The sequence below is a fragment of the Trachemys scripta genome, chromosome 1 (genome assembly GCF_013100865.1).
Source record: "Trachemys scripta elegans isolate TJP31775 chromosome 1, CAS_Tse_1.0, whole genome shotgun sequence".
Classification (NCBI taxonomy): Eukaryota; Metazoa; Chordata; order Testudines; family Emydidae; genus Trachemys; species Trachemys scripta.
Genome location: NC_048298.1, coordinates 61767811 through 61794228, shown reverse-complemented (window position 1 = coordinate 61794228; position 26418 = coordinate 61767811). Strand labels below are relative to the sequence as shown.

General features: G+C 42.4%; 1 protein-coding gene across 10 annotated transcripts in view; it reads left to right on the top strand.

Moving 5' to 3' along the window:
- The window catches only part of GRIP1 (glutamate receptor interacting protein 1), a 544307-nt gene that overhangs the window by 400191 nt on the left and 117698 nt on the right, over positions 1-26418 (top strand). For all 10 annotated transcript variants that reach the window (XM_034770827.1, XM_034770872.1, XM_034770797.1 and 7 more), the window contains exons 3-7: positions 15718-15853; positions 16838-16983; positions 22516-22599; positions 23637-23712; positions 25054-25199. In XM_034770827.1, coding sequence (XP_034626718.1) covers positions 15718-15853; positions 16838-16983; positions 22516-22599; positions 23637-23712; positions 25054-25199 — 588 coding nt within the window. The remainder of the gene's footprint in view (positions 1-15717; positions 15854-16837; positions 16984-22515; positions 22600-23636; positions 23713-25053; positions 25200-26418) is intronic.

The window sequence follows — 26418 nt, the reverse complement described above, 5'->3', positions numbered from 1 at the left end:
TTAATACAGTCAAATGGAAGCAGGCATCTAAGAACAAAGAATATAAGTCACACGTATAGAATGGGGATTGTATCCTGGAATGCAGTGACACTGAATATGAGCTTCCAGTATGAGGTTGTACCTGTGAGGGCAAACGTGATCCTCAGATGTATAAGCATGGGGGATATCAAGTGGAAATAGGGTGGTGGTATTACCTCTGTATACAGCACTACTGAAACAGTTACTGAAATACTATGTCCAATTCTGGTGTCCACATTTAAAAAGTGATGTTAAAAAAATGGACAGGGTTCAGAAAAGAGCTACAAGAATGTCTTGCGATATGGAAGATATGCCTTATTGTGAGAGGTTTAAGAAGCTCAGTCTATTTAGTGGACCTAAAAAAAAAGTTGATCATGGTGTACAAGTAAGTACATAGGGAAAAGATACTTGACAGTAGATGGCTCTTTAATTTAGCAGAAGAAAGCATAATGAGATCCAATGATTGGAAGCTGATGCTACACAATTTCAGGGTAGAAATAAGGTACAAATTTTTAACAGTGAAGTAATTAACTATTGGAAAAGTTACCTAGGAATGTGGTGAATTATCCATTATTTGAAGTCTTTAAAACAGGACTGGATTTCTTTATAAAATGTATGCTATCGCTTAAAAAAAGGTATGGGTTTAATGCAGAGATTATGTCTTTGACATGTGTTATGGAGGTTGGAGGTCAGATTATATTATGATGATAGTTCTTTCTGGCCTTAAAATTTATTAATCCTTTCAGATCTATTTTGGAAATTATAGGAAGCAGAGAATCCAAACTATCAAGGAAGGTTTTCTGTAATCAGTGTAATATCAACAGTCAAAAGATCTAAAGAGCAGCATTTCTCCATGTCCCAATATTATCTGGTTACCTAATAAAGGAAATGTAGAAGAAATTTGAAGTAGACCCTATTCAAAAGTATCGGGATGAACCTTCACCATTGAAAATGCCAAATCAACTATCAAGATTTTAGACAATTCTACAATAAAGCCATTCCAACCTAGGCATGACTTTAGGTGGCTCAACTGCCTAATAGCAGTATACCCGCTCAGAGCTTAATGGGATCATTAAGCTTTGCATCTGATTCAGACAGAAATGTAGAAAAACTAATGCTATCAAAGAGCTCCGTCCCTCCCTCATCATTAGCACCTAATTGAGACATATTACAGTTGTTTAAGAAAGTCCCATTTGTAATTTCAGGGCTGCTCACATCTCCCTACTTCAAAAGCACAGGCCACTCTCACCTGAGCTAAAGAAAACTTTTGGTTGTTAAAAGGGTAGGCAAAAATTTTCAAAAGCAGACAGTGATTTTTGATGACTTAATTTGTGAAGGTGCCCACCTTGAGACACCTCTCACACCTACGAATGTTATGTCCATCCAGACCACCTTACGGACACAGTTACTCTCTCTAGACCAATACCAAGTGGAATGGAAAAATGAACCATATTTTTATGTTACTTGCTTTCTAGTTGCATGAATGTATTGCCATATGAGCCTTGCTGCCTGCCATTTCATGCAAGCGTAGAGAGAAGAGGAGTTGCTGTATTTGAGTGTTTCAGCATCAGAGCTATTTTTAGATTGAAAGGACCTTGGCAGTCCCTGAAGTAGTTTAAAAAAAACCCACAATAGTAGAAAGAGAGACATAAGAAAGTAGTCACTAATAAGGAAAAGTGTTGCTAGACATTTGTATTGCCAATCAATGGCTGCTAGACAATGCATGGTTCCAAAAGAGGGTGAGTCATTTGGTCACATACATCGGTGGTGGAAACAAAAGCCAAATTGATATGATGGTGAGGAAATCTCAGTGGAGCCGAGTTATGGACTGCAAAGTGATACCTAGTGAGACAGTAGCTCTGCTTCATAAGCCTCTTGTGTCAAAGATTGATGTGGTGCGTTATACAAGGAGGGAACTAAGCTCAAAAGAAACAAGATTAAAGTATGGGAAATTAGGGGGAAGATTAGCAGAGATCTTTGTGCAAGCAGTAAATGATAAGCATCTGGAAACTGATTTGGTGTCAGGTGAAGAGAAGTGGAACCACTTCAAAAAGAATATGGGTTACAGAGAAGAGTTTTGTGGACAATGCAAAGGGGGAAAACTGCGGGAAAGAGAGGAGTAATGGGGGATCAATGAAGTGCAGGTAGCGATCTGAAACAAGAAAATGGCATGTAAAGAAAAATAAATGAATCAAGTACAAATGAAAATGAATACAAAGAAGTAAAGTGAGCTGCCAAGCAGGCAGTGACAAAGGCCAAAGACAATGCCCTAGGCTTAGATGATTTACACTTCAGGTTGATAAACCACTCACAAGGGAAGGAGGGATGATATTGTGGCACCATTTGTAAAGGATAACCAGGGGAGACATCTAGGAAAGCCTGAACAAATAAAGGAGAGTAGAAATAATACTTTGAGAATCTTAAATGAGGCAAGCCACTTTTTGGTGGAGTTGCCAACATATGAGCCTAATGTGGGGCCTGAGTCTGAGGAAGAGATGAGAATTGCAGTCTAGGTAACAAAGCAAACCTACTTTGCCTTGCAAGTTAAAACTTGGTGTACCCCATCCCTGAGCTCCTCTGAAGCATCCTTCTGTAGTGTCCAGCTCCTGTCACTGGACGTTTACAATAATTACCAGGTTTGCTATTCCCAAGGGAACAGTGTATACACAGCTTGATTGGTACAGCTCAAATCAGGTCCTTTATAATACCTCAGTGCATAGATGTCTTTATAGTGAAATAATTGTAAGTTTATTATCAAAGATAAAGATTAAGAGATATTGAGAAAGGATAAAGGAGACAGAAATTGAGTCTAAATTAGCTCTTTTATTACACAGTGGTGAGAGAAAGGATCAAATGATGTCTAGGACCCTTAAGCAGGGCCCACACCACCAGGTACAAATGCCTGTCCACACCCTCTCTCAACTCACTGGGCTTTGGAACCCATGTCCCCTAGCTAGCAAGTACCATTTTGTTGAGGGTGAGTCCCTCCATCGGGATATGCCAGGTACAGTTCTGCTGCCCTCGATTTACACAGCAAGTATAACAACCCTTTATTACTCTTTCTCCAATAACAAGGAGACTGAGAATCCAACACCAGCCAAAAGTGATCATTTGGGCAAGCAATCCCATCATGCTGAGCACCTAGGGAGGGTGGGTGTGTCTATGCAAACAAGATTAGCTCCTGAAGTCCTCTTCCCCAGCTCATCACTAGATGTCAGGGGAGAGCTCATTCAGACTCTGCTTACACATGTAAAACAAAAGGTATAATACACTCCTTAGAGACTACACTTGGACATCCTTGTCTAAAGCATTTTTTTACCTAAAGCTTTCTTTCAGCCTCACCACCTACCTGGCTCGTATCCGCTGTTCATAGATGCAAAATACGCTGTTCTTTTTGCCCCCTCACTGATGGACAAAGATGTGTCCTTTGCCTTCCCCTTATATTCCCCCAAAGTCATTGTTTTTGTCCACAGAGTCAGTAAAGCCCATAGCATATATTCTCTGGTGCCCGTTGATTTCATGTTAACTTCATAAGTCTCTGTTCTTTATTAGCATTCAGTTTAAACCATGAATGTGAGGCCCATTGTGAAACAATACAATGCTTAATTTACATGTCAATTAGCTAGATGGACAAACACTCCTGGTTCTGAGAGAAAACCTGTCTCTGCCGGTGACTCATGGCTAAGGCTCCGAGATTGTCACAGAGGTTGCGGAAGTGATGGGTGTTACTTTCCGTGACCTCCATGAAATTCCACAGCTGCAGCGGCCACTGTGGCTGACCTCAGGGCTGCCTGAGCAACTGGCCCCGGGGCCAGCCTCACCAGCCGCTCCTGGAGCCTCCCCCCAGCCAGCCGCACTGGTCATTGTTGGAGCAACCCTGGGGACAGCCACACCAGCCACTGCTCTGCGGTCCAAGCAGCAGCAGCCGCTGTGGCTGGCCCTGGGGACCACCTGAGCAGTGGCCAGTGGAGCTTGACCTGGGGAGCACTCCAGGGGCTCCCCCAGAGCAGCGGGACCCCAGGGCAATTAAGATTTAGTCAGGGGTGTTTATAGTAAAAGTCATGGACAGGTCATGGGCCATAAATTTTTGTTTATTGCCCGTGACCTGTCCATGACTTTTACTAAAAATACCCATGACTAAATCTTAGCCTTACTCATATCTTGATACTGACTCTCAGGATATATTTTCAATATATACACATAACTGCACGATATCATCAGTATACACATTTCACAACAATATGAATGATCAGTGTGACACCAGCTTTCATTTGATATCTTACAAGACACTACTTTATTTATGGATAAATACCATGAAAGCGGTGTGTTACGTGTGGTAAGTTTGTCAGGCCTGCTAGAAGTTGCTAACAGAGTACTGAACCTGTTGTCAGTTGGCATCAGTGGGCTTCTGTGTCACATGAGGTTCTGTGGACCAGTAGAGGCTTCACAGGGAAACTGGATATAGAGATTAATGGAGCACGATTAAACCAGACCAACCAAGTACTGGGCAGCTGGGTTACAGAAGATGGTGAGTTTGAACGTGAGATATAGTCTAGAGTAGGGAGTGCTGGAAGAGTGTGGAGTAATATCTCAGGTGTTGCATATGACAAGTGTATGCCACTGGGACTGAAAACTCAATTATATAGAATAATGGTTCATCCAGTAATGCAGTACTGGTGCAGAAGCATGGGTGAATAAAAGACTGCAAGTGCAGTGCCTACAAGTGTTTGAAATGAGATGTCTTCATGCAATAAAAAGAGTTACACGAAGGGAAAGATTGCAAAATGACAGCATTATGCTGCAAGTTAGAGTTCGTGATCTGGCTGACAAAATCCATGAAGTGCAACCTCACTGTTCAGACACATACAGTAAATCCTCATGTAACGTTGTAGTTATGTTCCTGAAAAATGCGACTTCAAGCGAAATGCTGTTAAGTGAATCCAATTTCCCCATAAGAATTAATGTAAATAGCGGTGGTTAGGTTCCAGGGGGAAATTTTTTTTTGCCAGACAAAAGGCATTATATACATTTTAATCAAGCAATTTAATACAGGTATTAAACAGGCTGGCAGCCCCCAACAGCTCCCCTATGTCCCCCCCCCACGGCGCCTCCCGCCTGCTGGTGGACCCCGCGGATCAGTGCCTTCCCCTTGTTCCCCCTGCCTCCTGCCTGGGGCAATCAGCTGTCTTGCAGCATTCAGGAGGCTGGGGGGAGGAGTGAGGACACGGCACTCAGCCTCCACCCTCCCTTAAGTTAAGTGAGGAGTTACTGTACGGAGGATGAATGAAGAGGACCTTGTGCCAATAGCATGACAGGAGAAGGTGATAGGAAAGAGGCCCCATGAAAGCTGAGGAAGCAATGGATGGATTGCATCAAAGGACATGGTGAGCAGGTGGATCTTAGTGCCACCTCTGACAGAGGAAGATGGCAGATGCTTGCACAACAACCCAACCCCAGACGATGAGCTAAGGGGAAGAAGAAGAAGTAGTAGTCCCTGAGTAAGCATTCACAAAAACCCTAGCTCTTAAAGGAGTCAGGTACAGTCATCAGTAGCGGTAACTCAAATTAACCTCTCTGTACTCTGCCCCTCCTCCTCTTCCACCACGCACACACACTTTTAGATCTTTGGCACATGGACACTTTTAGATTTTCAGAATATGGGGAGGTTGTTTGTTTGTTGGTTGAGATACTGTTTTACATTTTATTTTGAAGGTTTTTTTGGTGTAAAGTCATTACAAGCACCATAACTCAATCAAAGGCCAAAATTAAGAGCTATTTTTTTTTCATTCAGAGCCCCAACCCCTCTCTTCTTTTGGTATTGATTCCACATAGTATTTTTCTCCATGAAAGCAAAGCAGCAACATCTTTGTCCTCTAATACAAAGAATTCATCATCTGTATATTCTCTGGAGTGGGATCACTGCACATCAGTGTACCTGTCATGACTGCTGTTTGGGGTCACTTATTTATCAAATCCCTGATTTTATGTCATGCCCTATTTTTGTTCTGTGCCAAATGTACATGGCTCTGAGAAGGGGCAATGGCAATCTAGACATTGCAACTTCAATCTAATCACCTAGATCAAATATTTTACTCTGCTTCTTGGGATGACATATCTCACCCACCAATTGCGGGATGCAAATATAACAGAACTTGCACTGAAAGAGAACAGACTTAGAGAGGAGGAATTCTGCTTTGTATCTCTACAGTTTGTTTTGTTATCCTTAACATCCATATCCTACCCCAGTGCAGCCATCACTAACTAGCAGCCAGAGCTTTCCACAGGATGAGAGAGGACAATCTTACATTTAAAAAAAAACAAAACACAAAGGGTTTTTTTTCCCTGGGGGAGGGCAAGAAGTCTAATCTACTATTCTCATACAGATTCTGCTTCCACCTTAATTGTGAGGTTGATCAACATGGGAATGCTCATTTGTGTTATCTATAGTGTTATCCACGCTGGTGTTTTTGTTAAATTCTCCCAACATTGCTGTATCATCAGTGTGGCAATGATGGGAGCATTTATGCAGAGTGGGAGCTTGCATTTCTAGCACTGTCTAACCCTGTACAGACTGGTGTGATGCTTCCCGGGGGTAACCAGTGTTGTGAGCCACCTCATAATATGCCTTCTGAAGCCTAGATTTAATTAACAGGGTACTCGCATGGCTTGTAGCATATAGAGCACCCAATATCCTTGCAGCGTTTTACCACCAGACATGCTGTGATTCTTCTTTTGTGAGAAGCACATTGTCAATTTGCCTTCTAGGTAAAGGATTCTTTGCACTCCAAGATATACCATATCAATCCTGTCTTTATTCATAAACAGAACAACCCCTTGCTGCTTGTTTCTTACTGTAGATTTCCTCTCTTGTAAATTTCGCAGTCTCTGGATTCACACCTAGCTCAATATGCAAATAGGCACACAGTATGAGACATACAGTACACAAGTGGCCGGACAGGGAGATAGGTATCAGTTACCTCCTGCCTGAAAGGATCATCTCTGAGGTATGTCACCTCCTGGTGACCTGCCTTAAGTCCAAGACAGTAAGAGCCTAATTTTCAGTATAGATATATAATGCATTAAATATTGTCCAAAAATACATTTCACAATGATTATAATGCCCATTGGGCACCTGGCTTTCAGTAATGACTTCACATACCACTCTTTGGTGAACTATTATAGAATCATAAGACTGGAAGGGACCTCAAGAGGTTATCTAGTCCAGTCCCCTGCACTCATGGCAGGACTAAGTATTATCTAGATCATCCCTGACAAGTGTTTGTCTAACCTGCTCTTAAAAATCTCCAGTGATGGAGATTCCACAACCTCCCGAGCCAATTTATTCCAGTGCTTAACTACCCTGACAGTTAGGAAGTTTTTCCTAATGTCCAACCTAAACCTCCCATGCCCATTGCTTCTTGTCCTATCTTCAGAAGTTAAGAAGAACAATTCTTCTCCCTCCACCTTGTAACAACCTTTTGTGTACTTGAAAACCGTTATCATGTTCACGCTCAGTTTTCTCTTTTCCAGACGAAACAAAATGAATTTTTTTCAATCTTCCCTCATTTTGTGCCTTGGCCTTTCTAATTTTGTCCCTACATACTTGTGTTGTTTGTATTCATCCTTTGTAATTTGATCTAGTTTCCACTTTTTGTTGGACTCTTGTTTGATTCTTTGATCATTGAAGATCTCCTGGTTAGGCCAGGGTGGTCTCTTGCCAGACTTCCTATCTTTCCTACACAGTGGGATAGTTAGCTCTTATGCCCTTACTGTCTCTTGAAAAACTGCCAACTGTCTTCAACTGTTTTTCCCCTAAGACTTGCTTCCCATGGGATCTTACCTACCAACTCATGGAGTTTGCTAAAAGTCTGCATTCTTGAAATTCATTGTCTTTATTGTGCTGTTCTTCCTCCTACCATTCCTTAGAATCACGAACTCTACCATTTCATGGTCACTTTCATCCACGCTGCCTTCCACTTTCAAATTCTCAACCAGTTCCTCCCTATTTGTCAAAATCTAATCTAGAACAGCCTCTCCCTTAGTAGCTTTCTTCACCTTCTGAAATAAAAAATGGTCTCCAATACATTCCAAGAATTTGTTGGATAATCTGTGCTCTGCTGTGTTATTTTCCCAACAGATGTCTGAGTAGTTGAAGTCTCCCATCACCACCAAGTCCTGTGCTTTGGATGATTTTGTTAGTTGTTTATAAAGTCTCATCTACCTCTTCTTCCTGCTTAGGTGGTGTGTAGTAGACGCCTACTATGATGTCACCCTTGATTTTTACCCCTTTTATCCTTACCCGGAGACTTTTAGCAAGTCTGTCTCTTATTTCCATCTCAACCTCAATCCAAGTGTATACATTTTTAATATATAAGGCAACACCTCCTCTCTTTTTTCCCTGCCTGAGCAAGCTGTACCCTTCTGTACCAATATTCCAAACATGCGTATTATCCCACAAGTCTCTGTGATGCCAACTATGTCATAGTTGTGTTTATTTACTAGCATTCTTCTTCGAGTTCTTTCTGCTTATTCCCCATACTTCTTGCATTAGTATACAGTATTCTGTAGATATCTGACCCATGGGATCCCTGTACAGCCCTATGAACCCCCTGTGCCCTCTGCCAGGTAGTATGAAATGGTCTTGTGTCACGGCTGGGCCCAGACAAGACAGTAATTTAAAAACCTCACAGATTAGCAGTTGGTTAGAACTCCCACTGTTGCTAGCATTGCTGCTTGAACAATATTGGGAGAATTTGACACTCATCTCATTGTAGATGAGGCTTTTGTGTGGACAGGAAAGAAATGTATGAATATGTTAGGGAACTATGTTTTAACCTTGGTCAATATCAAAACTAAAACATGGTTCCCTAATCTGTATGTGTGTTTTTTAACCAAACAACCTAACAAAGGTTGAGCTATACTCATATTTCACAATCATGTTTAAACACAAAAAGAACAGGAGTACTTGTGGCACCTTAGAGACTAACAAATTTATTTGAGCATAAGCTTTTGTGGGCTAAAAGGACATGAAAAAATGGGTGTTGCCATACTAACTATAACGAGAGAAATCAGTTAAGGTGGGCTGTTATCAGCAGGAGAAAAAAAACTTTTGTAGTGATAATCAGGATGGCCCATCCCACCTTAACTGATTACTTTTGTTATATGCTGATATAAGCTACATCAACACTAGGAGGCTTTTGCCAATATAGTTATACTGGCAGAAATTTTTAGGGTAGACATAGGCCTTAGTCGTCTCTCATTCTTTTACTGTAACGTGACTTGTCAGTTTTCATTTTGCTGCAGCTTGACAAGCTGTGGTCATCAGTAGAGGCACTGGAGCTGTCTGTCTGCAGACTCAGGGAGACTGCTCTGTATTGGTTTATGTTTGATTCATATTTTCAAGGATTTCTTCACAGCAGAAGGATTTGAAATTTTTTAAATGAAAGCTTGGATTTTGCAGAAATTAATGGTACTCATCCAGGAAAAGACCCCTATTCGCCATACTGGAAGGAAGTTTTCAAATCCTATCCATAACCTTTCTATATTTCTCTTTCCTGAGACTGCCAGAAAACCATGCCTGCCAACAATGAACTGAAAGCATTAGGAGCCATGAAGTCTATCCAGTTTAAGAAGCTCGTCTATATTTTTGAACAACCCTCTAAATCCTTATGTGATCTGTTATTAAGACACAAAAGAGGCCCATTTAGAATGTAAAATCAAAATGCCTCCCTTGCAGAAATTCTGCTGACCTGTGGAGGAAATTCCCACAGGTACTGCATTGTCAAAATTCTTCATAGATTTCCCTTATTAATTAGTCATGTCTTAAGGTCAAAAATAAGCAGCAGGAACAAGTAGTTTTTTAAGTTCCATGGGCTTTTAGTCCCCGCACAGAGTAGTTCACTAAACTGTAAATGTATTTCCTGAAAATCTAGACTTTCTAGTATTTTCTTGAAACTAATAAAATCCTAGCTTTCATTGAAAGGAATGAAAAATGCACACTAAATGTTTGGAAGCAGCACATATGTTTTTATATATTAATTGAATATATTTTTGAGTAAATGTTCTCTCCATTTGTAGTTTTGTGAAAATCTCTCTCTTTTTCTGAGAAGAGAATGATTTCTGATGATTCAATTAATTTTTGTTGCTTTCTGTTCATTAACACATAATATTTATATCAACTTGATGAAAATCAAAAGATTAAAATCAACTTATTTTCTTTAATTGGACAAATACCCACAAAGGTCAGATTTAAAATTCGAGCCATGAACGGAACTTTTACTGTAATCGTGATCCAATTCTTCTTGAAGAAATAATAATCTTGTCATAGTGTCTCTTGGATTTCACTTGGGGTGCAACTCAGTCTACCTCAGTGACCATTGTATTTGAGCACCTTTTCTGTTATCATTGAAATTTTCTTGTCCCAAGATGGTGGTTACTTACAGTTCTGTGGTGTGCAGGACAGATTTTGGCCTCAGAACACCAATAAGACCCTAATGAAAAGCAGGCTCATTCAATTATGGGATTGCAACAGTGTAACTGAGAGAAGCATTCAGCTCAAGAGAGGAGGAGTTGTTTTTAAATAACATTGTTTTCAGAGCTCAGTTGTTATAGCAGATACTCAATTATATATTTGTTGCCCAAGTACTATGCTGAGTAAAAATCAGGAAATATAAAGGACACTTTTTGTCTATAGTAGAATGGCACATATAAAAATATTGGTTAAATCCACACGCATGCTGACTCTTACCTGGTAAGGTTAACTTACTTACCCAAGGCTAACTTATTCACCTTACTTAGACTGTAAGCTCATGGACACTACTCACAGTTTGTAAAACACATATGTAAGTCTTTGCATGCTCAGCGCCCTGTACTGTAACCTCTTTGGAGGTGAGACTTTCTTTTTATTGTATGTGTGTACTAAGTTTACTGTAATAGCACCCAATCCCTTACTGGGGCCTGCAGGTGCTCTTGCATTATTATTATTATTTATTATTGGTGGCTTCGGAAAAAGTTCTAAAACGTATTTGAAAATATGAAGCATTAGCATTTACAAACTTTGTCATATTTTCTTTCTTAACTTTTGGCCTTAAAATAATTGTTTTGGTTCTTATCACAGATCTGTTTTGATGATATATTACCAGTTTGTTTAATACCTTTTAGATGGTGTAATAGGGTATACAAACCCCACACTGGACTGGAAGGGATTAAAGGAAAGTACTGTACCCAGCTAGACCCACCCATCCAGCCCCATAGAGCATGCTTCAATTGGAGAAAGGGTTGAAAAGGGAGCAACCCAGATCAGAAGGGGGAGGCTGGGTTGGAGGACAGACCTTCCCTATATGCTCTGACAAGAGCACCAGAGAAGCCTCTCTCAGGGACTAAAACTGTATGGTGAGCCCAGTTGGGGCTGGTGGTTTGGTTGCCTTTTCTTTTTCTTTTCACCTTATGTTGGACTGGAAGCTAGAGAAGAGCAGCAGATGGTAGGAAGTGACCAACTTGGGGGGCACCTTCGAGGGCAAATATACCGACCCTCCTAGGGCCCTGGGTCAGAGCCCAGTGGAGTGGGGGGACTTGGGTTCCCCTACAACTGCCCACCTCGCCACACCTCTGATTAAAAGAGGGCTGGACTGCAAGACTTGCCTGCTGGGGGGGGTTGCACTAATTGCACTGATCACTAGGCCTGCTAAACCCACCAAAGACTCTATTACATTTGGTGGAGAGTGTGGACACCCAACTCTAGTGGAGGGAGGCACAAAGGCCAAGAGAAGAGCCTGGAAGTCCGCCCTCCACTGACCAAGAGGGCTGTGGTTGGCCTGGCTGAACGACCTTATCCAAAGGGATTTCTCCCCTTGAGAGAATCAACAGAGAGACCAATTCCTCCCACTGGGAGTTGTTTTGTATGTGTTCAGCAAGGACATTTCAGAAAGGGCTTCTTATTCATGGACTGTGATTATGGACAGGCCTGGACAGCCGATAACAGGGCTTGGAAGAGGGGCCCTGGGAAGATCTTGGTCCCAGTACAAATGAATGGTGTAGCAGTATATGGTCTGATAAACTCATTCTGTAGTTAGACTTTGGTCTGGGAGAGGCTGCTGAGGACGGGAGGTACAACTGGGAACATAATCCATCTCCAGTACATCCATGGAGATGTACAATTCTATCCAAAGAGAATTACAACTGGCCATGCAAGAACATACTGAAATGATGCAGGCTGGATTGGCAAAAGACCTGGCCTACCTGGTCATACTTGAGCACAACTGGAAGTTCTTTGAAGAAGTGGTCAAAGGGTGGTGAGTTGCCCCTGTAAAAAAGGCAGAGCTGAAGCCAGAAGACCCTGGAAGGCAGGGGTAGCCCCGGTGGCCAAGAGGGGGCCATAAGAAGGAAGGGGCTCGGAGGACCAATACCCTCGAGTAGGACCATCTTCACGGATAAAGGACCCGTTGCCTGAACCCAACTGGGGCCATAAGCATTCGCCGCCACCTTTCAACCTAGACCTGCTGTCCAATGAGGGGGACTTTGTGGAAGAAAGAAGAAATGACCCGACCCTGAGCAGTGTTTATGAGCAACTTGCCCATGCAGGTGGTAAAGCACTAGACCCGCAGCAGTTGAAACAGTGGCCCCATTTTTAACTGATAGGGGAGACGGCATACTGGGCAATGAAGGATCCTAAGACAGGTAAAACAAGAAATTCTGGAAGAGGGTGCTGCATTGGCCCACACAGCCCCATGTGGAGGTCACTTGGGGAGGAAGAAGACTCTTGACAGTGTGACCATGAGGTTCTGCTGGCCAGACATCCATGAAGAGGTGTGAGACTATTGTGCTTCATGTCCATAATGTCAGTGGACAGGCCAGAAATAGGTCCCAAAAGCCCTCCTGGTACCACTATCCATTGTGGAAGTACCCTTCAAGAGAACAGGCATAGACGTGATCGGCCTGTAGAGAAGTTTGCAGCAGGGCACAAATACATTGGTAATCTTGGACTAGGCCACCAGATACCCCAAGACCGTCCTATCCAGTCAGGAATGGGAGCTGTCGTTGTTCATGTTAGCAAATCCCCTTGACACCTAAATCTAAAGGGATAGCTCAGTGGTTTGAGCATTGGCCTGCTAAATCCAGGGTTGTGGGTTCAATCCTTGAGGGGGGCCACTTAGGGATCTGGGGCAAAATCAGTAGTTGGTCCTGCTAGTGAAGGCAGGGGACTGGACTCAATGACCTTTCAGGGTCCCTTCCAGTTCTATGAGATAGGTATATCTCCATAAAGAAAAGAAAAAAAGACCTTCTCTGCACCATGGGGGCTGTATCAGTTTGAAACCATGCCCTGTAGACTTCATGGGGTCACTATCACCTTTCCAGTGGCTGATGGACAGAGTACTGTGGCCGCAAGGGTCATGTACTGTGGATATCTACATTGACAATATTGTCATCTGGGCCGAGCACATTGGTGCGGCGTTAAGGCTCTCAAGAAGGCAGGTTTGATGGTCAACCCAACCAAATGTTGGCTGGCCACCCAAGAAGTCACCTACCCAGGGTATACCGTGGTGGGAGGAGGGCAGCTACAAACCCTTGTGGACAAAGTCCAAGCCCTAACGGGCTGCCCCATCCCTTCCACAAAAAAGCAAGTCCAGCATTTGGGGGGATTAGTGGGGTACTAGAGATTGTACATCCCAAACTTCACGACCATTGCTGCCCTTTTGACAGACCTGGTGAAGGATACTACACCAAAAGGGTCCATTGGATCAAAACCTGTGTCAAGGCATTTAGTACACTACAAGACCAGTTGACCCAGGAGCCACTACTATTCCACCCAGACTTCTCGAAGCCCTTTATTCTCCAAACAGATGCATCCAATGTCAGATTCAGAGTTGTGCTATCTCAAGAATTCAGAGGAGAGGAGCATCCTGTTCTCTGTCTCAGCAGCTTTTTCTTTTCACCTCATATTGAACTGGAAGCTGGGGAAGAACAGCAGACAGTAGGAAGTGACTTACGGAGGGTAACTCAGAAGGTATCTGTGGGGACCAGACACTGTTGACCCTCCTTGGGCCCTGGATCACAGCTTGGTGGAGTGAGCGGTCCAGGGCTCTCCTACCGCCTCCCACCTCACTGCACTTCTGATTAAAAGAGGGCCTGGACTGCAAGACGTGCCTGCTGGGGGGGGTTGGCACTCAGGGTACTAACCACTAAGCTACCTAACCCACTGAGGTCTCTATTATAGCTGATTATGGAAAATAGAACTATAAGTATGTTCAGCCTTAGGCTAGGATTCACTGAATTTTCTGAACTCATGTCATTTATTCCACTCTGTAGTTTGACAAATAGAATTTTCTTTTCTAATTTAAGTTCCCATATTAGTTACAAATTTAAAATAAGGCTGGAAGACCTTTCCTTGTCCACATTTGTGCACGTCCTTATAAACCACCCCACAATTGGCCACAATTGCCTGTCTCATCCTCTCTCTTAACACTGGAATAGCAGGGGTGTTTGTAGGTCAACGATATTGCATTGGCACTGCTCTATAAAGATTTTTACATACTGTCCACACAAATGAACACTGTGCTTGGCTCAGGCTAGTACCACCATTAACTTACTTTCATGGGCACTAAATTCACTTTCAGATTTTTATAAAGGGGAAAAAAAGCACAGCAATATTTTGTTCCATGGTGTTTCCTAATGCTAGAAGTATTGATTTACAGGGATAGATTTTTCAGTGCATTTTGAGGAGTCTCAATGACTAATATGATACACTTCATTGTAGATACAGGCCACTACTTTTAAAACACACATTTATAAGTCTGTGTATCTCGAGGCCCTGCCTGTAAATGGGACTCCATTCAACCTCTGATTTTGCATTGGCAATTGTGGGTGCAAAATTGTGCCCAAATAATAATAGTTGAGGCTACCTTTCAAAATCAGGCTTTAGAAGACAAGGCATGCTATGTGGCATTATTGGACACTTCTGAGCCAGATTCTACCACCCTTACTCACAGGAGTAGCACTTGAGTCTGCAAGTGTCCCATTAATATCAGTCAGACTACTTGTAGAGAAAGATGTTACTCAATATAAAGCTGACAGAACTGGATCTTAAATTAATAATAGTTAAATAGCATTTAACTAACACCTTTCATCTGTAGATTAAAGTGGAACTCTGTTTATCTTAGAGAGAGAACTGATTGGACCTGATACATTTTATTTCTTCCTGAAATCTTATTATGCCTGATTATTCTGGACATGTAGTAATGGCCTCAAAATTAGTCTGGATCCAAAATTCAGTTACATCATTTGCCCGCTATTTATTTTATCCCAGCAATTTGTTATCCAACAAAAGTGTAAATTTAAACCTTGGTTTTAGAAAGAGAAATCAAAGAGAAGAAAGCGATTTGAGAATGTGAAATAGAATACAGAAAAATTACCTTTTATGTAAGCCTTGCCACACTTTGTATTTATTGGCAGTCTGAAGTATACTAGCCTATTGGTGCATTTTTTAATAATCTGTTATGGAATATCTACATCAGATTTATCTATACATAGAGCTTTGTAGCCCAAGCCTGTGAATTGTATTATAAAAAGCAGGCAGATATACACATTTTACCCTATTAAAATACAAAATTACTTCCTTGGGAGGTAGATGAAATAGTTTTTTAAAAAAGCAACATCTGTAATACAATTTAAATTTTAATAACGCCAATAATTTTCTTTCAACAGAGGAATTCAAGGGCTCAACAATAGTTGAATTAATGAAAAAAGAAGGCACCACCTTAGGGCTTACGGTATCGGGTGGAATTGACAAGGATGGGAAACCAAGAGTCTCTAACCTTCGTCAAGGAGGAATCGCTGCTAGGTAACCACGTCTGAAGCCACAAAATACATTATAAGATGTGATTGCTTCAAAAAATACATACCGCATCAAAAAGGTCACTAATAAATAAGTGACTACCAGCATCTGTAAAGCGGCACATCAGAGCAGAGAAGCGATATAAGAAACATTTCAATAGTAGTTGAACCGTTGCGTCCCTCAAGGCTGCTCTGATAAAAAGCCAGAAATACTGATGTTGCATCATTTCAAGAATAATTTATAAATAATTATAAATGGTTTAAATTTAACGAATTGTTGTCCTTGAATAAAACCTACAAAAACACATTATAATGTCAAGGAAAAAATATAGTTGAAAAGTTCAGATAAGGTGGTATCATAGTTTCAAATGACTGTTGATGACCTGTTTATTAAAGATTTTAAAATATATATATATCACTGGCCTGCTTCTACAGAGAAAGCGGAACAAGGTGTAACTGGGGAGAGATGCAGCTGGAGAGACCCAGATTAAGGCAAATCATTCCAAGTAACTGAGCAGAACATGTGCCAATGGGCTCTGGCTTACCTGCTGTAATTGTGATGTTGGCTGTGGAGGCAACAACTTGTCCAGAAAATACTTCTGGCAGTAGCCCAAACAGAGAGAGGTGGCGGGTGGTGTTGGGGGCAGGGGAACGGGAGGGAGGGTAAAAGAGCACATGAAGGAAGAGAAATCATCCCAGGTATAGCTGAGTACTGTCACTGGCATGGTTATGCAGTCCTGATTTCCTACATCAAAAATTAATACTCTAATACGTCTCTTCTTTGTATATATTTTATGTATTATATTAGATTAAATTCTTGAAATGTCACTCTGCTATTTGGAAAATCAGCACAAGAAGGGTTTTGCTTGTTTGAATTTAGTTGTGTGGCAAGATTCATTTTTATCAACACTAAAAATGTAATTGAAAGCAACTTTGCTACTTTGGCAACATGACGTACAAGTTTATGGAAGAGAACATGTGTCTGTTGCAGAAGTGACCAGCTGGACGTGGGAGACTACATCAAATCTGTGAATGGAATCAACCTGACAAAATTTCGCCATGACGAGATCATCAGCCTCCTCAAGAATGTTGGCGAGAGGGTTGTTCTAGAAGTGGAGTATGAGCTCCCTCCAGTCTGTAAGTAATGGACAGATAAACTGAAATCATCTTACACACAGAATAACAGAATGGACATTTTCAATAAGAGGTTTTTAAAATGTGTGTTTCCGCTACAGTTATTGCAGAGTACAGAAATGGTCAAATCAAATGATTATGTAGTGTGGGATTTTCAAAATCACCTAAATGGCTGAGGAGCACAAGTCCCATTGAAAACCAGCTTCCAAATACAGGCAACGTAAACAGTTTATACTTACTCCTTATTCACTATTTCCCCATAACTTTGGGGATGACCATTAACTAAGGATATTGGGAAATACGTTTGATATATTCAGAGGCAAGAGAACTATGGAGTAGGGTGGGGGAAGAGAATAGGAACTTGAACCTCCACTTTTGTTTCCTGTTGCCCCTGTACCTCTGTCTTCAGTTCCTCTCCACCTTTTTGTTTTAACAATAAGATATCTCAAGAAGATAATAGTGCCCATTAGTTTTACCAGTACCTCTGCCTTCCTCCTTTTAAGATGCAGTCCCCTTCCATGCATAAAGCCCCACAAAGCCCCCTCTGGTGAATACCTTACCTTTGTGACTTCTGGGGTCATGATTGAGGAGTGACCTGTCCACTCCATAACATCATCAGGGACTGCCAACTCACTCCTTTCCTCCTCCTGTCCTCTTCAAGTCCAAACCCTCAACAGATTCGTGATAAGGGTTTTCTGGGTGATAGGAGACCTGCCTGCCTCTCAGTGTACAAACATTGCTGTTCTTTGTGTCTCTGCCACCACCTCACTGACCTCTACCTCAGTCTAAGACTCAGAGGTATGTTAGGTTGCACTGGTATAATAGGCAAACTACAGAAGAGGTAAGAGGATGATGTGGACCAGACAGTCCCTCCCTAAACAGTTTAGTCATGGGGAAAAGGGTGAGCCTAAGAGTGGGGAAGAGAGCTGGCCAGCATATCACCTACCTTAATGATCTGAAGGATGGCGTGGACTGCACTCTCAACAAGTTTGCAGATGACACTAAACTGGGAGGAGTGGTAGATATGCTGGAGGGTAGGGATAGGATACAGAGGGACATAGACAAATTAGAGGATTGGGCCAAAAGAAACCTGATGAGCAGGAGCGGCACCAGGGTTTTTGCCACCCTAGGCGGTGCTCCTCCACAGTAATCAGCGGCAGCTCCTCCTCTGAAGCTGCGTTCTTGGCGGCGGGGGTCCTTCGGGGCACTTTGGCGGCGGGTCCCAGAGTGAGTGAAGGACCCACAGCTGAATTTCCGCCGACAACCCGGAGCGGAAGAAGCCCCTTGCCGCCGAAATTCCGCAGAGGGCGGCGAAATGCCGCCCCCCACATCCTGCCGCCCTAGGTGACCGCCTAGGGTCACCTAGTGGAAGCGTCGGCCCTGCTGATGAGGTTCGACAAGGACAAGTGCAGAGTCCTGCACTTAGGACGGAAGAATCCCATTCACTGTTACAGACTAGGGACCGAATGGCTAGGAAGCAGTTCTGCAGAAAAGGACCTAGGGCTTACAGTGGACGAGAAGCTGGATATGAGTCAACAATGTGCCCTTGTTGCCAAGAAGGCTAACGGCATTTTGGGCTATATAAATAGGGACATTGCCAGCAGATCGAGGGATGTGATCATTCCCCTCTATTCGTCATTGGTGAGACGTCATCTGGAGTACTGTGTCCAGTTTTGGGACCCACACTACAAGAAGGATGTGGAAAAATTGGAAAGAGTCCAGCGGAGGACAACAAAAATGATTAGGGGGCTGGAACACATGACTTATGAGGAGAGGCTGAGGGAACTGGGATTGTTTAGTCTGCAGAAGAGAAGAATGAGGGGGGATTTGATAGCTGCTTTCAACTACCTGAAAGGGGGTTCCAAAGAGGATGGATCTAGACTGTTCTCAGTGGAAGCAGACAACAGAACAAGGAGTAATGGTCTCAAGTTGCAGTGGGGGACGTTTAGGATGGATATTAGGAAAAACTTTTTCACTAGGAGGGTGGTGAAGCACTGGAATAGATTACCTAGGGAGGTGGTGGAATCTCCTTCCTTAGAGGTTTTTAAGGTCAGGCTTGACAAAACCCTGGCTGGGATGAGTTAGTTGGGAATTGGTCCTGCTTTGAGCAGGGGGTTGGACTAGACGACCTCCTGAGGTCCCTTCTAACCCTGATATTCTATGATTCTATGATACCCCTTGAAGACATCAGACCTGGAGGGTTGTTTTAAGCAGACTGGGAGATGTGCTCGGAGCTGTGTGGTTGAGTGGGTGAATGGAGGATCTCAAGCTGTCCAAAATGGACTCCAAGATTCAAGTTCATGTTGACAGCCAAAGCTAGCTGACTTTACCTTATTTTGGGTGTTGTTATGAAAAGAAGTACACATAGTCCTACTTAACATCTTCCTTCTCTCTTTCCTTAGCCCATCCATCCCCAGTTTTTTTAAGGTTTATGTGTGTGTGAGTGAGAGAGAGAGAATTAGTGGAAGTTGGGAGGAATCAGGTGGGTAGTGGTAGTTGGAGTGATGGTGAGCTGGAAAGGTGGGGGCTGGAACTGGAGGGACTGGAAGTGGGAAGAGTCTATTCTCACTGATACTGGACAAGAAAAGGAAGGAAGACCTGCAGAACCAGCTTGCTAGGACTTTCCTGCCTAAACAAAGGGTTGCAGCGTACTGGAAGCAGAGCATCCCATTGATCTCTCTACATTCCTGACGCATTATGGTGCCTCAAGGGGCAAGGGTTAATAAACCCCATTGTGTTCTAGCTGCTAGCAATTAACTCTCCTTATGGAATTCTTTGTTTTTATGAACTTTTGGCAACTTCCTTAATGTGCTTTAATGCTTATTGTTGATTAGTGGTTGCTGAGGATAACTGAACTTCATGTTCAGAATTTAGGATATTTCAATTAATTAAATAAATTAAACAGTGGATGTGGTTATTTTGCTCTCATATTTTTTCTTTTGCAGCTAACCAAATCTACTTTCTACAGTTTAGGTACTGTTGGTATATGTGTGACTTTGGTCAGTTGAAATATGTGTCTGTCATGCTACATTACAGTGGTAATAACCATTCATTTAAGTTTTCAGAATTTCTGACCTTTGTGCAAGTGTAGCTGGTAACGAGACTGAATAATAGCATCCTAGCTATCCCTGTCGACATCTACTGACTATTATATGTACTATGCCTTGTAATATAATAGGAAGATTTCTGTATATAAGCTTATGCTTTCCAGACCTTGTCATCCCCCCAGTATGCTGAACCTGCACTGCTGGGGGAGATGGGGTAGTTGTGGTTTCAGACTGTGGGGGCACCCGCCAGTGGAGTAGTAATGGAGTAAGCATTAATTTACTCACAGAAACCTTGTGATGGGGCAGTGCTGCAGAGTGTAGTAATCCCATTATTCTTGCCCACACCTTCCATTTTGCACAGAACCCAATATGTAGGTGAGGGATCCCTCTCTGTATTTCGTGGATGCACCAACATTTTGTCCCCTCTGTCCACAGAGACCTTTAGTATGGCCTTTATTAACAGCATCCTGACCTTTTAACTATTTACACTGCAGCATTGCTAACTGCAAGTCCAACATGGAACAATGCTATTAAGTAATTTTTTAATTCCTTGTGTGCTCCCTTGTTTGTAAGACCCTGTTAGAAGCTTGCAAATGTTTCTCCTGTTGCTTTTTGAGTTTTTTGGAAATAGTGAATTCACCACTTCTTCCAAAGTTTTTTCTATTAGCAATTAAATGTAAATGGCTTTTTGTTTCTTAACAACAACATCTTCGATTTTCATACAATGGCTTATTGTCCCCAACCATCTTGGTTTGTGCACCAGCCTTTTCAACTGATGTCAGCCTGACTCTGGAAACAACTGATTTTGCAGTGTCAAAAAAATAAGCTTAATGTTGGTGAGGTTTGTAGCCTAAAAATCTTGACTCTACCTTTTGAGCAACAAGAGGAAAGGTTCCTGGATTCTGGGTTGAGCAGCTGACTCTTTAACTGACCTCAAGCAATTGACTTGACATCTTTGTGCCTCACTGCACACCCGTGGCATGGCACGTAGGGGATGTATAACAACACACCGTAGTGAAAAGCAGGCTGTGTCCATGCTGTGGTTTGTAGCTACACGCATCAATGAAAGGCTCTGTCGGGGATGAGGCAGCGAGGACAGTTTCATCAGTGGGGAACTGCCAGAGCCTCTCCACTGCCTCTGCCCTGCCAAAGGCTTTCCCTGCTGCTGGAGTCTTTCATTGCAGCTGGGAAAGGCTCTGACAGCTCCCTGCTGCTGGAGCCTTTCTCCGCCACAAGGAACTGCTGTACCCTTTTCCTGCAATGGGGAAGTACTCCTGCAGCAGAGAGGCAGCAGGACATTACACTGCAAAAAATAGCAGTGAGCGGGGGGGGGGGGGGTTTTGGGGGGTGGCAGCAGCTGGGAAGCACTGCCTGAGCAAGTAGGGTACATACCTACAGGGTTCAGGCATGTCCTTATCTGCTCGCCTAGGCAGTACCTCCCCATCTACACTGCTATTTATACCTGTGCTGGATGGGTGTGTAGTGTATGTACTCTACACACTGCCAAAGGGAGTGTGCAATGTAGACATACCTTCAAACACAGAGAGCCTGATCCCTCAGTGGCTGTGTCACGGAGTCCCCTGGCGATGCTCTGGGACTGCTCCCCACAAAGCCACTCAGGATTTGGGGAGCCTTCTCTCCCTCGGAGCAGACTGTCTTCAGGGCAAGAAGCTCACACGGCTTCACCTCCTGGGTCTCTCCTGGAAGCATTCAGCATATGCCCCTCCGTGCGCTTCCCACAGCGAGTCCGCCCAGGCGGGGTCCTGGGGAAGCCAAAGGGTTCTGCACCCCACACTTCAGTCAGACGTGACTCTGAGCCAGCCAGTAAAACAGAGGTTTATTAGATGACAGGAACATGGTCTAAAACAGAGCTTGTAGGTCCAGCGAACGGGACCCCTCCACCGGGTCCATTCTGGGGCCCAGAGAGGCAGACCCCCCGTCTGCACCTCACTCCTAGTTCCCAGCTAGCTCCAAACTCCAACCCCCGTCCAGCCCCTCCTCCTCTGGGCTTTGTCTCTTTCCCGGGCCAGGAGGCTACCTGATCCCTTTGTCTCCAACACCTTCAGTTGGCACCTTTGCAGAGGAGGGGCCCAGGCCATCGGTTGCCAGGAGATAGAGTGTCGGGCATTTATGTGCACTGGCCCTTTGCTCTGCAGCAACCATACACCCTTATCCCACCCCCTAGATACTTGAGAACTGCATAGGGGAAACTGAGGAAAACATTAAGAACAGTCCCACTTCGTCACAGGCTGTCAATTGGAATTGCTCTCCATTGAACTCAGTGGGTCTATGCCAATTTATACTAGCTAAAGATCTGATCCACAATGTTCTCAGTAAGAACATGGGTTGTAGTTAAATTACAACTATTAAAAACTATTTTTTGTAGTTGAACTCTTCCAAGTGTATGATCAGAAATTCAAGAGCTTGCTTGGAAGCAGGGTAGAGCTATGAGTATAATCAGACAAAGCTTTTCTTTTAAATCTTTCAGCTGTACAAGGATCGGGTGTCATATTTAGAACGGTGGAAGTTACTTTACATAAAGAAGGGAACACTTTTGGGTTTGTAATACGAGGTAAGTTATCCGTAAACATGAATAGTCTGAATTTCTAGACGAGCACAAGCAAAATAGCAATAAGTTTTTATGATACTGTGCAATCATATTTCAAGATTTGTTGTCTACAGTTTGTAAATCCTGTGTGATTAATGCATGATTTCTTCTGTACTTAATGAACTGTGTTTATGAACTGGTATAAATTTTTATTTATGGAGCAATAGTAATGAATAATAATGAATGCCAAGAACAAACCTGACTTTGGGTCACACAAGGCCAAATGCTCGACCCAGAGAAGTAGATGGGAAGTTTGCCATTTGCAATGGGATCAGGGCTCTTAAAGGAGATACCTTATACCCTATTTGTATAAGCTAGCTATTAAAATTTGATTTATAGTTTAGTAACATCCCCAGTCTCTATAGTAGAATGAGAGTCTTCACGCTGAATTAGAGAACAGAAAATCTTTATGCAGCTTTTAGACAATGATATTCCTATAGTAAATTGTGGGAGTTTATTAGCTCATAGACTTCAAGGTCAGAAGGGACCATCATGATCATCTAGTCTGTCCTCCTGTACATTGCAGGCCCTGGAACCTGTAACAGAACCCTAACCTCAGGGAAAGCAGTGTCCTGGGTCTTTTTCAATGTGTAGGGTCTCCCCAATGTGTTGTACTATTCTAAGAATAGATTTTTTCCCTCCCTGGTGCAGCAAAGTATTCAGGATACCTAGTGCTAATGTCCATACAGGCGTAAAGAGGGCGTACTGAGAACAAAAAAGGGGAATGAATTTGTGGGGGGTTTTAAGAAATGAATATCCCCATTTAACAAATCCTATTCTAAAGGAGCAGTAGAGTAGAAATTCCCTCTATTATAAACTAGCATAGCATTACTCTACATGTACAGCCATGTAGGTGTATTTTAGTGGCTTAATGGTTCTTGCTTTTCTAACCAGTCTGTAAGTGTGCATGCTGCAAGCCTTTGGAATTGCATTTTGGAAATGAGTTTTCATTAAAAAAAAAAAAAAAAGGGAGTACAAGGGTGTTTTATTCCCTTTTCTAGGTGGAGCACATGATGACAGAAATAAATCTCGTCCTGTTGTAATAACATGTGTTAGACCTGGAGGACCTGCTGACAGGTACAATTCATTTTCCTCTGTAGCGAGAGAAAAAGAGAAAGGTTAGGTTGTCTGAGACTGAAGTTAAGACAGACATCTGTGGAGTACAATAGACACGTTCAAACCCAATCCTTTGAAATTAAAAAATTATGCATTTCATTGTAATAACAATAGGCAACCATAGGAGGTTGGTGCATGATGACATAGCATGAATTTTAATTAAGAGACTAAACTGCTTGTTTCAGAATTGCCTGTCACACACTTAATATATATATATATAGAGAGAGAGAGGAATTAAAAATCCTATGATGGGATTATCGCATGCTCTTCACAGCTTTCAAACAATCTTTTGATGCACAGTGCAACCTTAATGTACAGTTTAATTCCATACTGTATTTTGAAATGTATTTCTCTTGCACTACAGAAACAAATGATCTAGATGTGTATTATATTTTTTTTCTGGGAAAATATTAGAGCCAATCCTGACCTGAGTTATTGCTCAGTCCTTTCTCAGGCTTAACTCCCACTCAATCAGTCCTGAGTAAGGAGTTTAGGATGTGGCCCTATTAGCATATTTTCTCTCTCTCTCTCTCTCTCTTTCTGTATATACATATATATAAATCCCATGTCTGTAAAAAAAAGAAGAAAAAAGCTATTTTGATAAGTGATTCTATATGTCAATTACATTTTCAGAAATGGCATTGGTGTCCTTAAAACATTAAAGAAACTAAACACACAGTTTCTTTAAAGGATGCTGAGTTCTCTGGCTTATGCTCAGAAATTTTGTCTCTGGCTAAAATTAATAAATTACAAATGTTCAAGAGATCCGTGTCTTTTTTTTTTCTGTTTCCCTTCCTCCCTGCCATTTTCCCTGAGACCTGGGTTAATAATAATTCAGGATATGTTATGATATATACCTTAGAGAGAGGATGGCATTGGTAGCCAATTTTCTTTCAGATAGCAGATGGGGAAGAAGAGAGCTGTCCAAATGGGTTGAGGGATGTAAATCAGGAGGTGATCCCTTACAGTTAGCAATCTGCTTTTTCATCAGTGTGTGTGTGTGTGAGAGAGAGAGAGAGAGAGCGCGCATATATTGTAACAAAACCAATACCTAATAGCAGTCCACTGTGACTTGATTATTTAGTGATGGATAGTTTTTCCCATCACTGATTTTCCGATTAAAGCAATTTCCTTTTCACAATGACCCCTGAACGTTTTTACTGTCAAAGTAAATGTTAAGAGTAAAGTCAAGTGGGATAGATGTCAGGAAGGGCGTGAGTGAATCGCTTTGCATAAGTGGCTATTATCTCCAAACCACATGCTATTAAATTAATAAGGACTGTTCCTTTAATTTCTCTTCAGAGAGGGCACAATCAAACCTGGTGACAGGTTGCTGAGTGTTGATGGAATTCGACTCCTTGGAACGTCACATGCTGAAGCCATGAGTATTCTGAAACAGTGTGGTCAAGAAGCGACTCTGCTGATAGAATATGACGTCTCAGTAATGGGTACGTTGAAATGCTGAGCTTTAGTTCTGACAGCCATCAGTGACATTTTACTATCCATCCCTGATAAGCTACTTCAAAATTGATTCTGACTTGTTATACTTCATATATTCCCATCAGCACCTTCTCATTAATATTTTTCGGTTCATGGAGAGGTGAGCAGTACTGTAATTTAGAGTCTTGATATTCCATGGTTTGTAGAGTGACACCATACTATGGATCCTAGCAAAGGAACTCTCTCAGTGACTACCTTATGTTTGTACAAAGTAGATAAAGGTGTGTAAGCATTTCTATCCAGATTGCACAAATGGGAGGTTTACTTGCTGTAGCAGGAGTCCTTCTTTTATTTTGCCAGTGTAGCTGCCAACACAATGGCAAAAGCCATGCAACCACCAATATCCTGAAACAGCAAAGAAGGTGTGTGAGAGAGCAGAAGGAGGTAGGAAGGAGATAAACTGTGAGATGCAAAACGAGCTTGAATTTTGATACAGGATGCAATGCAAATCCAGTGAAGATATTTGATGAGGGGCTGAACATGGCCAGAATGTGAGACAGGGTAGATGGTTTTTTACAGCAGAGTTTTGAATAGATGTTTCATCTGCTTTTGGAGAGACATTCCATCACCCTCGTTTGTATCACTTCGATTGAAGACTCTTGATGATGGGAAACTTGCCTTTTTATATCAGCATATGTTTGTATAGCACTGTGCACACCTATGACACTGTAGCAATACTAATATATCGATTTTCTGCCTTTATATAGTACAGAGTAATTTGACTAAACTTGCCCCAGGCCTCCCCCTGCCATTACATCCCCGGCTGGTTAAGGCGTATTCTGAAACATGCTGTGCACATCACAAGGCACAGGATCAACAGCAGCAATAGGCAGGAAAGGCAATCAGTTGAACTGAAGTATGTCCACCCTCTTTGGGAGCCTTTCATCATTCATTCCTCCTCAGCTTCCTAGTTCGATTCCTGCCTGGCAGGAAAGTGACCTCTTTGAATTTTGCCGCATAGCATGGATTCAAATGCCCAGACTTTGGAAAAGATTGACATTTAGAAATAAAACTTCAGACAGGTGTTTATCTTAGAACAGCTCTCTTCTGGAAGTAATTTTTCTTCACATAGCATATACTCTCATTTATTCATTCCCTCCCCCCACTATTAGCAAAGCAGCGGTGGCCTTGGATAGTTTCTGCTGAAGGCCCACCGTGCCCCCCAGC